General features: G+C 42.0%; 1 protein-coding gene across 1 annotated transcript in view; it reads left to right on the forward strand.

The window, feature by feature from the left end:
* Positions 1 to 387: 387 nt before the first annotated feature.
* LOC139416607 (beta-catenin-like protein 1) overlaps positions 388 to 14,943 on the forward strand; it is a 43,099-nt gene continuing 28,543 nt past the window's right edge. The window contains exons 1-11 of the mRNA XM_071165473.1: positions 388 to 595; positions 1,131 to 1,313; positions 1,460 to 1,566; positions 1,746 to 1,885; positions 2,018 to 2,115; positions 2,505 to 2,598; positions 3,088 to 3,179; positions 3,367 to 3,439; positions 3,965 to 4,023; positions 8,064 to 8,212; positions 10,588 to 10,769. Coding sequence (XP_071021574.1) covers positions 566 to 595; positions 1,131 to 1,313; positions 1,460 to 1,566; positions 1,746 to 1,885; positions 2,018 to 2,115; positions 2,505 to 2,598; positions 3,088 to 3,179; positions 3,367 to 3,439; positions 3,965 to 4,023; positions 8,064 to 8,212; positions 10,588 to 10,769 — 1,207 coding nt within the window. The 5' untranslated portion in view covers positions 388 to 565. The remainder of the gene's footprint in view (positions 596 to 1,130; positions 1,314 to 1,459; positions 1,567 to 1,745; positions 1,886 to 2,017; positions 2,116 to 2,504; positions 2,599 to 3,087; positions 3,180 to 3,366; positions 3,440 to 3,964; positions 4,024 to 8,063; positions 8,213 to 10,587; positions 10,770 to 14,943) is intronic.

The raw sequence follows: 14,943 nt of genomic DNA on the forward strand, positions 1-14,943 counted from the left end.
TTGAAGTTGTTGCATGTTGCGTTCATATTTTTGTTCAGTGTACTTTAACAGGCTAGGTTGGTAGATTATAGTCACATTCATGTTATGCAGCAATAAAAAGCTAGCTTGTATACACCTACAAAGAACTCAGGTAGCTACATCAAAGACACAGCTCAAAGTTCATGGTAAAATTAGCCTAACTGACATTTCTTACTATCATTTCTGCCGACCAAGACCACACTCCGAAAGCTTGAAAACACACAGCAGCCACTCAAAACGGTTTTGAGCGGCAACAAATCTGTCCAATTAGCTGATTCGCTTTCCATACACCAACTTCGGTTCAGCCTCCCACTTCTGTTGACACACCCACTTCCAGACACTCATGTTTGCAGTTTTCCATGACACCTCAGAATATCACGACAACGAAGTTCTTTACGACAGATTTTTCTGTTTTGAGTTGATAGCGGAAAATTGCAAGACTAGCATGTTAGCCTGTATTCATTGTGGATAGCTGGAGCTTGCTAACTGTTGCCGATAACTTAACATTTAATGGTTTATTTTTCCACGTTTTGGATAACCTTTTATCATGGATGTAGGCGAGCTACTGAATTATCAGGTAACGTTCATTAGTGAGACATATCCTTAGTGTTTGCTGCAATTGTTGACTAGCTAGCAAAATTAATGTTTAAGCCACCGCCATTGTCTTTGACCATAGCCACATTGGCTAGCGAACAGGCTAACATGATTGCTAGTTAGCTAATAAACCAAGTTTACTAGCTAAGTTAGTTAAGGATGTGACAGATGAAAAAGAAGGCAAGTTAGTCTTGCTACTTTGCTAGTTAGTAACTAACGTTAGCTAGCCAACTCTACTGTTGTAACTAGTTTGATAAACTCTTGCTTAGTTCAGCTGTATTAGCTAGCTAGCTAGGTAAAGCAGTGTCCCTCTCATGGAATATAATTTGAGCATCAAATATAAAAACTAATATTATGTTATAGGATTCAAGTACTATTTACATTTGACGATGAATGCATTTTAATTTTCTCCATTCTTTACTTTTTGGTTGGCCAACTCTTCGCTTAGATACATTACAAAGCCATATGACCTTCCTGTTTTGATGTACCTGCTTAACATGTGTTAATGCTCATTGTAGCCTGACAGGGGGGCAAAACGTCTACGGGCTGGTGATGATGATGATGATGACCCCAGAAACAAAAAGGCCGGCAGAGAACTGGCCAGACACCTGGAGGGAGATGACAGTGAAGACCCGAGTGGGGATAGGAAGAGAATACTGGAGAAACTCATGGATGATGATGAGGACGCAGATGACCAAGAGGTGGGAAAAGCTTAAGTGACATGATAATGCATGCATACATAGCTTAATGTGCTGATCTTGTTCCTAAAATACTTTTTTTTGTTGTCTTTGTAACACTTTTCACTAAAGGGCACTCTTTTTTTGTTGTTGTTGTTGTAATTATACAGGGTGAACCAGTGGATGAGAGTTCAGTGAAGAAAATGATCTTGACCTTTGAAAAAAGGTCCTACAAGAACCAAGAGCTGAGGATAAAGTTCCCAGACACCCCAGGAAGGTAAGTTAATGAGAGGGAAACATTCATCCTAAGTTCAGCTATACATTAAATACCATTGCTTAAGAAGTTATCCATCTATGGTAAGAGTAAATTGACTTGCTGCTTCAATAACATGACATTGCATTCAACAAGACGACTTAGTTTCCATGTACAACATATTTTATTATTCCGCTGTCCAGGTTCATGGAAACAGAGCTGGATTTGAATGACATCATCCAGGAGATGCATGTCATAGCCACCATGCCTGATCTCTACCACCTGTTGGTGGAGCTCAATGCTGTCCATTCCCTGCTGGGTTTACTCAGCCATGAGAACACAGATATCCTTTCCTTCAAAGATGGCTTACTAAGCATCCTTCACTCTTTAATTCAGTTAATTTACCTGTATTTATGTTATTCTATGCATTTGACTGAACCCAGGATAAACTGAAAAAATCCTTAGCCTTTCCTACATATAGCCATTGCAGTGGTTGATTTGTTACAAGAGCTGACAGACATCGACACACTTCATGAAAGTGAGGAGGGGGCTGAAGTACTCATAGACTCTTTGGTGAGTCCAGTTTGTTTGTATACAATCAATGCATGCATTTTGGTTCTGGTATTTTCTTATTTCTCATGCATCCACAACCATATTGATGCTGATTATAATGAACACAATAGAAAAAGCACATTCAATCCCAGCTAATGGCCATAGTTAAAATGGTCTATTTTAGCCATCCCTTTGCACTCACTTTGACAGCAGCAAAGTCATTCGCCATTTTCTGGGAAAGGTTGAGTGCCCCGTCATAAAAAGTCCATGGAGGCAAAGGTGAAATCGCTCTGGTCTTACACGACTTATAAATTAGCAGCGGAAATGAGGCATGAGCCTTTAATGTTGTCACACACGACACAGTATCCCATAATCCTGTGATGACAACCTGTCTCCTTTTCTAACTGTAGCTGGAGGGACAGGTTGTGGCCCTTCTGGTGCAGAACATGGAGAGACTGGATGAGCAGGTGAAGGAGGAAGCTGATGGAGTCTACAACACGTTAGGTAAGCCGCACTGCACAATGTGTACATGATTGGACAAAATATGGGGATTATTTATCTTTGTAAAATGTAATTTGGGCTCAGTACTTCTTGTTTTTATGGCGTATATCAAGGCAGCTCTCCAGGCTTGAATAAGTATTTTGTCTGCCTCCTGGTTGGGGCTTACAGGCTCATGTCCTCAGGATGGTGTCTGTTCATTTGGAATTAGTGCTAAAGGCTTCCTTCTCCTCCAACAGGTCTCTCTTTCTGTGTGTCTCTCACTCATTGACTCACTCTCTCTCTCCATCTCTCCCACTACTTGTCTCTCCTCTCTCTCGCTCTCTCTCTTTTTTTTTCCATTGGGGTTTTGTCGCCTTTCTGCTGAATGATTGAGGTGTCTCAGACGGCTTTACAATGCAAATATTAGCAAAGGTATCTGAGACCTCTATACTTCTCAGGAGGTAATGTCATAATTTGATAGTCCCATATTCACCTCTCTCTTCTCTCCATCAGCCATCATTGAGAACATGGCAGAGTTCAGGCCTGGCCTGTGCACAGAAGCAGCTCAGCAAGGACTCATGCAGTGGTTGCTAAAAAGAATCAAGGTCAGGCTATAACTGAAGATGACACATTCCATTGGTTATTGATGCCGTATGTAGTCTGCGTCGATATGTCTGGTTGAAATGTCTGTTATAGAACTATACCTACAGTATGGTGTATATAGGCTTTCAATTACTCATGCTGTCACAGATTTTGTCATGTTATCACTGATTTTGCCCCTCTCTCTTTCAGGCAAAGATTCCTTTCGATGCTAACAAGCTGTACTGCAGTGAAGTCTTGGCTATCTTGCTTCAAAACAATGACAGTACGTTTCCAGCCCTTTTCTCTAGTTGCTGTACAATGTGATGAAAATGGTTTTCATCTAATGTAGTCAGCCGTAGAGGTGATTGTTGTGGCTGTGGACCAAAATAGTAGAGTATCATGACCGGTTAAAGTATACTATTTGTCTGAGTGGCTGGGTCTAGAAGGCCTTGGAGTGCTGCAGGACGACAGACATGCACCATGTCCAGATCAGTAATGGACTGGGATACATAGAACTCAAAAATAATATCAATCTCATTTTCCTCTCTGTTCCCCTCTGAGTGAGTTTAGCTACCTGGGTTGGTTGTGCTGTGTTGCATATAGCAGCTCAAGAGCTGGATCGATTCATCTTCTCCCTTGGTTTTTATCACCATGTTTTTCAATGTTTATGCGCCATACTCCTTCAACAGTTTGTCTCTCTCTCTCCTTCCATTTATCTCTCTCTCCCTCTCTCTCCTTTCCACTCCCTGCATCCTCCCCTTCTATTTTTTCCTCTCCTCCCACCTCTTCTCTCTCACTCTACTTCCAGGCACCAGGGAGCTCTTGGGGGAGCTGGATGGAATTGACGTGTTACTGCAGCAGCTCTCTGTAAGCCTGTCTTATCACATGTTCTACTGCTTCTCCTAGGCTTGTGCAATATACCCTATACCGGAGTATTTTGAAGTACTGACTGTATGATTTTCAATACCATGTCCATCCCAAAAAGTATTATTATTTATAAAAATTGTATTAACAAAAATTCATATGAACATGTCACATGGTATGTTTGTTTTTCAAAGAGCACATGGAGCAAACGTAATGTGACAATCCAATGTTGAGCAGCACAAAAGAGATCAAAGTTCACTACTGTTTGCCAGCTAAACGTATTATAACTCTATAAGTTAACGGTCTAAGATGTGCCAAATACATTTTCTCCAGCTCAGTGTTCCAGCTATGCATTTGGTTTACTAACTTCAAATCAAAGTTAATTTGTCACATGTGCCGAATACAACTGGCGTAGACGTTACAGTGAAATGCTTACTTACAGGCTCTAACCAATAGTGCTAGCTATAGGTGGCTAGCTTGCAAGATTAAGCTTCTTGGTTACAGCAGAGACAATCAAACTCCTCCTGGATTAAGTGTGAGGAGCCTTTTGAGATAGCTAGTTGTATAATTTCATGAGCTGTGTTGTCTGACTTTGCATTTAGTTTATGTTCGCTTGTTAGTATTTAGCTAGCATCTGCAATATCTTCCAACATACAAAACAAATGTTTGGTAGAAATTGTGCCGGTAATACCATATTCCCCGGTATGGTACAGGAACGGTATGGAAAACTTGATACCGCCCAACCCTAGCTCCTCCTCTCTCTCTCTCTCTCTGATTCATCCATGTCTCAAACTCACCTCACACTGTTGAAGTTTCAGCAGATCATAAGAACTGTACAGTCGTGGCCAAAAGTTTTGAGAATGACACAAATTCATTTCCACAAAGTTTGCTGCTTCAATGTCTTTTTAGATATTTTTGTCAGATGTTACTATGGAATGATGAAGTATAATTACAAGCATTTCATAAGTGTCAAAGGCTTTTAATAACAATTACATGAAGTTGATGCAAAGAGTCAATATTTGCAGTGTTGACACTTCTTTTTCAAGACCTCTGCAGTCTGCCCTGGCATGCTATTAAATAACTTCTGGGCCACATCCTGACTGATGGCAGCCCATTCTTGCAGAATCAATGCTTGGAGTTTGTCAGAATTTGTGGGTTTCTGTTTGTCCACCCGCCTCTTGAGGATTGACTACAAGTTCTCAATGGGATTAAGGTCTGGGGAGTTTCCTGGCCATGGACCCAAAATATCGATGTTTTGTTCTCCGAGCCACTTAGTTATCACTTTTGACTTATGGCAAGGTGCGCCATCATGCTGGAAAAGGCATTGTTCATCACCAAACTGTTCCTGGATGGTTGGGAGAATTTGCTCTCAGAGGATTTGTTGGTGCCGTTCTTTATTCATGGCTGTGTTCTTAGGCAAAAAATCCCTTGGCTGAGCAGCAACCCCACACATTAATGGTCTCAGGATGCTTTACTGTTAGCATGACACAGGACTGATGGTAGCGCTCACCTTGTCTTCTCCGGACAAGCTTTTTTCTGGATGCCCCAAACAATCGGAAAGGGGATTCGTCAGAGAAAATGACTTTACCCCAGTCCTCAGCAGTCCAATCGATGTACCCTTTGCAGAATATCAGTCTGCCCCTGATGTTTTTCCTGGAGAGAAGTGGCTTCTTTGCTGCCCTTCTTGATACCAGGCCATCCTCAAAGTCTTTGCCTCACTGTGTGTGCAGATGCACTCACACCTGCTTGCTGACATTCCTGAGCAAGCTCTGTACTGGTGGTGCCCCGATCCCGCAGCTGAATCAACTTTAGGAGACGGTCCTGGCGCTTGCTGGATTTTCTTGGGTGCCTTGAAGCCTTCTTCACTACAATTAAACCACTCTCCTTGAAGTTCTTGATGATCCGATAAATGGTTGATTTAGGTGAAATCTTACTGGCAACAATATCCTTGCCTGTGAATCCCTTTTTATGCAAAGCAATGATGACGGCATGTAGGTAACCATAGTTGACAGAGGAAGGTCAATGATTCCAAGCACCACCCTCCTTTTGAAGCTTCCAGTCTGTTATTCGAACTCAATCAGCATGACAGAGTGATCTCCAGCCTTGTCCTCGTCAACACTCACACCTGTGTTAAAGAGAGAGTCACTGACATGCAGTGGAAATGTTTTTGGGGGATTCAGTTCATTTGCATGGCAAAGAGGGACTTTGCAATTAATTGCAATTCATCTGATCACTCTTCATAACATTCTGGAGTATATGCTAATTGCCATCATACAAACTGAGGCAGCAGATGTTAAAAATTTATATTTGTGTCATTCTCAACTTTTGGCCACGACTGTATGTCCTCCTTCTTCACATCATGCTGAGCGATTAGTGCTTTTTGAGGTCGCTTCTAGATTTGTTTGATTATTTAAAATATATTTGCAGTAAAAATATATATTTTAGAGCTTTTTAATGGAAAAATAATGAACATCCAATTGCCAAAACATTGGGGGAAAAATCCACATTGAGAGGACATCAATAGAAATACAGGAAATCCTTATGAAATAATGCACTATTTCAGTTGTGTATATTACTTAGTTTTTAATTGATGAGTTTTTATTTTTCATTCCTTAAAGGCGTCATCTCATCTCTACTCAGGCAGTAGCAGCCAGCCAGACAACGTTATCTCTGTGCTCCCCATACTGTACTGTCTTTAGTCATCCTATCTAGCTAAACTAGCCAGTCTAGAGGCGTCCGTTTGTGAACATATTATGACTATTCTGTGACGTTTTGGACTTCGGTAAGGGCGTTTTTGGCTGTTCGGGGACACATTTTTTTTCCCCTTGAGGCAAGCTGAAGTCGGTTGCCGAAGTCTACGCCCCTTTTGTCGGTGATTGGTCAGTACGGATTCTTAATTATATTATAATTATTATCTAACTGCTTTGCTTTATCTTGGCCAGATCGCAATTGTAAATGAGAACTTGTTCTCAACTTGCCTACCTGGTGAAATAAAATAAATACAAAATTGTCTTTGTTGTCATTCAACGAGAGATGACTTGTTTTCATGCACATTTTTTCCATTGAGAAATACTGCACTAAAGTCTTTGTTAGACGTAGAATTGCGCAACTAAGATTTCCTCAGCAAACCACGTTAACATTTTTCTTGCGTTATTTGAGATTCATTCTGACTATTTTGAGGACGTGTATACTGGCTACGGCGACTCAAAATGGACAAACAGCACTATTGCCGGACGATGCGAGCACACTCGTTCTGTTCGCAACTCGGCAAGGCGCCAGCCGAACTAAAGCGGTTTAAAGCATGCTGACCGCTTAAGTCTTCTGCAGAGCTGTCTGGTAAAATCATTTGACTAGTTCATCAAAGTACATACTTTCATGAACAGTCTCTATCAGTCTCTTTCGTTGTGTACATTCCTCTCTCATGCAGTCTGTGTTTATCTAACCTAACGTAGCAGGTGTAAAAGTATATCCATCTCTGTCCAAGCCGGAAAGAACTAGGGCAATGGATTTTGGTCATTGTGGTTAATTGCAACATTTATGCCCTGAACTTCTAGGAATATTTGCTTGATGAAAACACAACTCCCTTCAGCCCAGCATCCCACAGTTCTTGACTTAATTTCTCTCTAGGCTCACAAAAACCCCAACTAAATGTAATTGAAAAGACGTCGGCCAATTAGCCTTTTGGCTAATTATTATACTATTTGATATATTCAAGGCCTGTAGTAATAATGATGTCTGACGCAAATGAATAAGACTTAGAAGTGTAACTTGATGTTTAGACAGATTTTCTGCTGTGCTTTGTAAGTCTCTTACTCTGTTGGCGATGCTGGTTGCAAGCTTTTAGTGTGTCCTTAGTTCTCAGGGCACTACACAGCATTGCACCTAAAATGCATTTGGTTGAATACTGGTCTATCTATGTGAGGTGATTCATACACACCCCAAAATGATTTCCAGTTACACTGTTGAAACTCTCATAATTTAAACTGAATTTACCAGCATCACAGTTGATAGACAGTAGAAGTGTGGGTGTCATTCTCCTTCAGGTGTTCAAACGCCACAACCCAGCCACAGCGGAGGAGCAGGAGATGATGGAGAACCTGTTTGATGCCATGTGCTCCTGTCTGATGCTGGCTTCCAACCGGGATCGCTTCCTCAGGGGAGAGGGTCTGCAGCTCATGAACCTCATGCTTAGGTAAAGACCCAGATGTTTAACACCACCTGAAGAAATGAGTCTCCACACACAGCTGAGTTTGAATGTTTCAATAATTTAATATCCTAAGCTTTTCAGCTAAAACAAATCTTCATCCAAGTACCTCAATGGAGGCCTAATGTAGAGATGGACAGTTCCCCTGGCTTGGCTGTAGTCCTTTTCTAATTTCAACCCTCCTTTCAATTCACACGGGTCACTGGTGATCTGATATCATTACGCAGTAGGGATATATGTCAATTGATTTCTTTGAACTCAACTTTTGTTTGCTGTTAAGGCTGTCAGAGGGCGCACCATGAACCCTAGTGAGTGGCAGGGTTGAGTGATGTCTTTGTTTTCGCACAGCATGTCTCTGGCTCTGCTCAGCTGCCAGTCCAATCAATCAGCCGACAGAGCGCTGCAGCACCACGACGGGACCTTAAAGAGCAATAAAGAGACATTACATGTATTTATGAAACCCTCCATGCCCAAGCTCTAATCATCACGACGACGCCTGGCAGGCAGACCGATTTAAAACCAAAATCGATATCTAATTCTAGCGATGCAAAACCCGCTTTTAAATCATCCACAGAAGTCTCTCAGAATAGGTTATCTAGCGAGCAACACGTAACTCTCTCTTTTTACTTCTCTTGAGATTCACAGAATCATAAGTTCTGCACCTCTGCTTCAATAGTTTTCTCTATTTTTGTAGAGGTTAGGATTTATCAAGGGGTTTGCAATATGAGCTTAGGAACACGGTTGAAGGCATCTTTATAATTGCCTCTATCTGAATTCTTAAAACTGTTTAACTTTGTCTAAAAAATTACTTCCTCATAAGCTTCTTAAAGGACTGCAAGTTGCAAGGGACTCCTTGTAGCTAGGTTACATACCTTTGGTAATGTAGTGTACTGTATGTGGACACCTGCTTGTCAAACAACTCATTCCAAAATCATGGGAATTAATATGGAGTTGGTTCCCCCCATTGCTGCTATAACAGCCTCCATTCTCCTGGGAAGGCTTTCCACTAGATGTTTGAACATTGTTGCGGGGACCTGCTTCCATTCAGCAATGAGTATTTCTGAGGTTGGGCGATTAGGCCTGGCTCACAATTGGCATGCCAATTCATCCCAAAGGTGTTCAATGTGGTTGAGGTCAGGGCTCTGTGCAACCATGAAAAACAGCCCTAGATCATTATTCCTCCTCCACCAAACTTTACAGTTTGCTCTATGCGTTAAGACAGTTAGCGTTCTCCTTGCATCCACCAAACCCAGATTAGTCTGTCTGACTGCCAGATGGTGAAGTGTGATTCATCACTCCAGAGAATGCGTTTCTTCTGCTCCTGAATCCAATGGCGGCAAGCTTTACACACTCCAGCCGACACTTGGCATTGCTCATGCGATCTTAGGCTTGTGTGTGCCTGCTCCGCCATGGAAATCCATTTCATGAAGCCCCTGATGAACAGATCTTGTGCTGGCGTTACTTCCAGAAGCAGTTTGGAACTCGGTAGTGAGTGTTGCAACCGAGGACAGACGATTTTTACGCGCTTCAGCACTCGGTGGTCCCATTTTGTGAGCTTGTGTGACCTACCACTTCGCGGCTGAGCCGATGTTGCTCCTCAACTTGTCTACTTCACAATAACAGTACTTACACTTGACCGGGGCAGCTCTAGCAGGGCAGAAGTTTGACGAACTGACTTGTTGGAAAGGTGGCATCCTATGACAGAATCACGTTGAAAGTCACTGAGCTCTTCAGCAAGTCCATTCTACAACCAATGTTTGTCTATGGAGATTGCATGGCAGTGTGCTTGATTTTCTACACTTGCCAGCAACGGATGTGGCTGAAGTAGTCTATCGGTAAATAGCCCACCCATTTTTACTTACCTCATCCCCATACTGTTTTTATTTATTTGCTTTTCTGCTCTTTTGCACACCAACTCTGTACATGACCATCTGATCATTTATCACTCCAGTGTTAATCTGCAAAATTGTAATTATTTGCCTACCTCCTCATGCCTTTTGCACACAATGTATATAGACTCTCCTTTTTTTCTACTGTGTTATTGACTTGTTAATTGTTTACTCCATGTGTAACTCTGTGTTGTCTGTTCACACTGCTATGCTTTATCTTGGCCAGGTCGCAGTTGCAAATGAGAACTTGTTCTCAACTAGCCTACCTGGTTAAATAAAGGTGAAATAAAATAAAATAAAAAATAAAATAGCCGAATCCACTAATTTGAAGGGGTGTCCATATACTTTTGTATATATAGTGCAGTCTGTGTGCCTGGCAAAATACAATCATGACCTTGATGCTGTTGTGCCTGAGATAATTGAGCCCTTATAGTTATTATAATTTTTTATTATTTTTGCACTGCCTCTTCCCAGGGAAAAGAAAATGTCTCGGACCAGCGCTCTGAGGGTCTTAGACCATGGCATGATTGGCCCAGAGGGTTCTGATAACTGCCACAAGTTTGTGGACATCCTGGGCTTGAGGACCATTTTCCCCCTGTTCATGAAGACCCCCAAGAAGATGAGGAAAGCTGGGGCCGCAGACAAAGAACATGAAGGTTTGCAAATGTTTATACTCTCCAAATTTCCTTTTATAAACAATGAAATATTTTTGCTTGTCTGAGTTTAGGGCAATTGCTTACAGTTGTCCAATGTCTGTACCCAAAACACAATTTAACAAGGCAGGAGATCTAATCAGGTTTGTCTAATGGCTTTTTCGTCTGTCGATTTAAGTTATCAATCTAACCTTGATTGATTTTTCTCCTGTTCCTCTCAGAATCCACTCTTGAGTTGTGAAATAAGATAATGAAAGCATCAGCGCTTATCAGCCACCCCTCCCTTCCCCCCTTTTGGTTTTGCAGTGGCTGCCTCGATTTAGCAGCGGCGCCACTGCTAAATGAATATAGGGGAAACACTGCCTTCTCTGTCTTTTAATTATATCTCATACGTCCGCACGGCCCACCCTTGGTGAACAAATTGGCCTCTTTTGTCTGTCTCCTTCATCTGGGGGACAGAATTAATTAACCTGAGACCTGCCTGAACCTCCGAGTAGGGGCCAGACATAACAGGGCCCGCTAAAGCTTATCCCCCTGGTGCTCCCACTGATAGACCTCCTACTAGTCACAGCCAAGCCAAACTGCCATGAAGTGTGGTTACGCTGCTGTGCTGTGTGCAGCTTTGAATGCTCACTATAATTGTGGGCTGAGGCCGGAGGGCATCTAGGCTATAGAGCAGTGGACTACAGCTCGTAACATACCTTTGGACCATAATATTCCTAGAGATGTCCCTAATGCATTGCATAATTTCTTGACTGAGATAGGCCTATTTACTAAATGACGATGATACTAAGCATTAGTTATGTTTGTCCTTACATCGTTTGTATTTTATTTATTATTGTGAGTGATGACCAATTATTTAGTGTTAGCTTTATTTGCCACTTTTTCAACTTTTTGAAAGTCACAGCTTTTTTCATAGCAGCAATGTTTTACAATTCATTTGATATTGTTTTGAGGATGCATGATTGATTTGTCATAGTTTTTGACAGTGATTAGTGTCTCCTCTGCTGTAGTGATTTTTTTTTAAACAGAAGAAAGTGGTTCTCAAAAATAACACAATGCAGTCATAATTAATGAATCTATCAGGGGCTACACAAATGAGAGTTTAAGTAATTAATAGGTAAAGCACTCCAAACCCCTCTCCATCATAAAGAGAGATTGATCTCCATTAAATCGCCTCTGAAAATATACTGAGGCCCAGTGGCTGTGAATTGTCGGACCACATTTGCATACAGTGGTTTTGAGAAAAAATATTGCAGAGGATCTTTGCAGAATGTGATGACTCACAATAGCGTACCTTTTTAAGGTCTGTATTCATTTCCATGTCCTAATGTTTTGCATAGATAGAATGAGATTCTGGCAGACTATATTTAGCAGGCTAATGATGCACACAGTGTGATGGAACAGAAGTAAATACCCCATTTACATTAGTTCTGACTGCACTGCAGCCCTTTGTAGTTTGTTTTGTTTTCCTTGGATGTCGATCTAACGCTGCTGAGTGCTTTAAAATCTCTATCTTCTTGTTTTCACATTATACTAAAACTACATTAGAAGAATAGGAGCTGTAGTGGAATTAGATTTTTATAACTTTGTTTCAGATAATATGCCTAATTAACAGATATTGTGATCAGTGCAAAATACTGCACTAATTTGAGTCTTTTTTTACCAGGAAAGTTGACTGAGAACACATTCTCATTTACAGCAATGACCTGAGGAATAGTTACAAGGGAGATGAATGAGCCAATTGGGAGCTGGGGATGATTAGGTGGCCAGATTGGGAATTTAGCAAGGACACTGGGGTAAACACCTCTACTCTTACAATAAGTGCCTTGTGATCTTTAGTGCCCACAGAGAGTCAAGACACCTGTTTAATGTCCCATCCGAAAGAAGGCACCTTACGCTGGGCAGTGTCAATCACTGCCCTGGGATATTTTTTTTGACCAGAGAAGAGAGTTCCTCCTACTGTCCCTCCAACACCACTTCCAGCAGTATCTGGTCTCACATCTAGGGACAGACCAGGACCAACCCTGTTTAGCTTCAGAGGCAAGCCAGCTGCTGGCCAATCTACCAGTAGTCTCTTTCCTTTTAACTCAAACTGTTCATAGTCTCCGGTGTTGTCAATGAGGGAATTTGATGATGGGAACTCATCCATACCTGCATACATACATCTTTGAATTGGTTTGAAACTTGGTCAGTCCATTTTGATGTTGCTGATACCCATCAATGACAGGAGCCATAATGAAGCCATCACATGATTGTCAACCATCAAAATAGCTTATGAAACGCAGCCCAGCCTTGTCAGTGATTTCTTCCCCTGGACTATTCTAGTCAGGTATGGTGGAAGTTTGCCTCAGACAGTGTAGACGAGAGCTCGTACCCTGCAGGGGTGCCTTTGGTCTGGCCGGGCTCGGTTGATTGCTTTCCTCAGGACACGGCTGGTTCAGGTTCAATCTGTCCCCAGCAGAGAACTGTCAGGACCTGCCACTGTCAACCTCCACTACTGCTCCTCCTCCTCCAAGCTCAATTGCCTGCCTCGTGGCCCTCTTTGCATGTTAACCTGATGGCTGCTCCAGGTTATTGGAAATACTCCTCAGCGCCCCCTCATATGATCCCACAGATGAAGAAGCCGGATGTGGAGTTTCTGGGTTGGCGTGGTTATAAATGGTCTGCAGTTGTGAGGATTTGGATGTACTGGTAAATTCTCTAAAATGGCGGAGGCCGTTTATGGTAGAGAAATGAACATTCAATTATCTGTCAACAGCTTTGGTGGACATTCCTGCAGTCAGCATGTCAATTGCATGCTCCCTCAACTTGAGACATCTGTGTGTAACAAAACTGCACATTCTTTGTGGCCTTTTTATTGTCTCCAGCACAAGGTGCACCTGTAGTGAGCATGCTGTTTAATCAGTTTAATGATATGCCACACCTGTCGGGTGGATGGATTATCTTGGCAAAAGCGAAATAGGGGTGTAAAAAAATTAGGGCTGACCCTAATTAGTCAACTGGTCGGTTGTTAGGCTGTTTGTCAACCGAGATTGTTTTAGTCAAACAGTAATAAATACATATCATTTATAGGTATGTATGTATATTTATCTGTGGGCGTGCGTGCATGCGTATATACAGTTGAAGTCGGAAGTTTACATACACCTTAGAAAATACAATAAAACTCAGTTTTTCAGAATTCCTGACATTTAATCCTAGTAAAAATCCCCTGTCTTAGTTCAGTTAGTATCACCACTTTATTTTAAGAATGTGAAATGTCAGAATAAAAGTTGAGAGAATTATTTATTTCAGCTTTTATTTCTTTCATCACATTCCCAGTGAGTCAGAAGTTTACATGCACTCAATTAGGTTTGGTTGCATTACCTTTAATTTGTTTAACTTGGGGTCAAACGTTTTGGGTAGCCTTCCACAAGCTTCCCACAATAAGTTGGGTGAATTTTGGCCCATTCCTCCTGACAGAGCTGGTGTAACTGAGTCAGGTTTGAAGGCCTCTTTCCTCGCACACGCTTTTTCAGTTCTGCCCACACATTTTCTATAGGATTGAGGTCAGGGATTTGTGATGGTCACTCCAATACCTTGACTTTGTTGTCCTTAAACCATTTTGCCACCACTTTGGAAGTATGCTTGGGGTCATTGTCCATTTGGAAGACCCATTTGTGACCAAGCTTTAACTTCCTGACTGATGTCTTGAGATGTTGCTTCAATATATCCACATAATCCCCCCCCCCCCCCCCCCCCCCATAATGCCATCTATTTTGTGAAGTGCACCAGTTCCTCCTGCAGCAAAGCACCCCCACAACATGATGCTGCTCCCCCCATGCTTCACGGTTGGGATGGTGTTCTTCTGCTTGTAAGCCTCCCCCCTTTTCCCTCCAAACATAACGGTGATCATTATGGCCAAACCGTTCTATTTTTGTTTCAGAGGACATTTCTCCAAAAAGGATGATCTTTGTCCTTATGTGCAGTTGCAAACCCGGTTTTGGAGCAGTGGCTTCTTCCTTGCTGAGCGGCCTTTCAGGTTATGTTGATATAGGACTTGTTTTACTGTGGATATAGATTTTGTACCTGTTTCCTCCAGCATCTTCACAAGGTCCTTTGCTGTTGCACTTTTCGCAACAAAGTATGTTTGTCTCTAGGAGACAGAACGTGTCTCCTACCTCAGCGGTATGACGGC

This window comes from Oncorhynchus clarkii, chromosome 9 (genome assembly GCF_045791955.1).
Source record: "Oncorhynchus clarkii lewisi isolate Uvic-CL-2024 chromosome 9, UVic_Ocla_1.0, whole genome shotgun sequence".
NCBI classification, from domain to species: domain Eukaryota; kingdom Metazoa; phylum Chordata; class Actinopteri; order Salmoniformes; family Salmonidae; genus Oncorhynchus; species Oncorhynchus clarkii.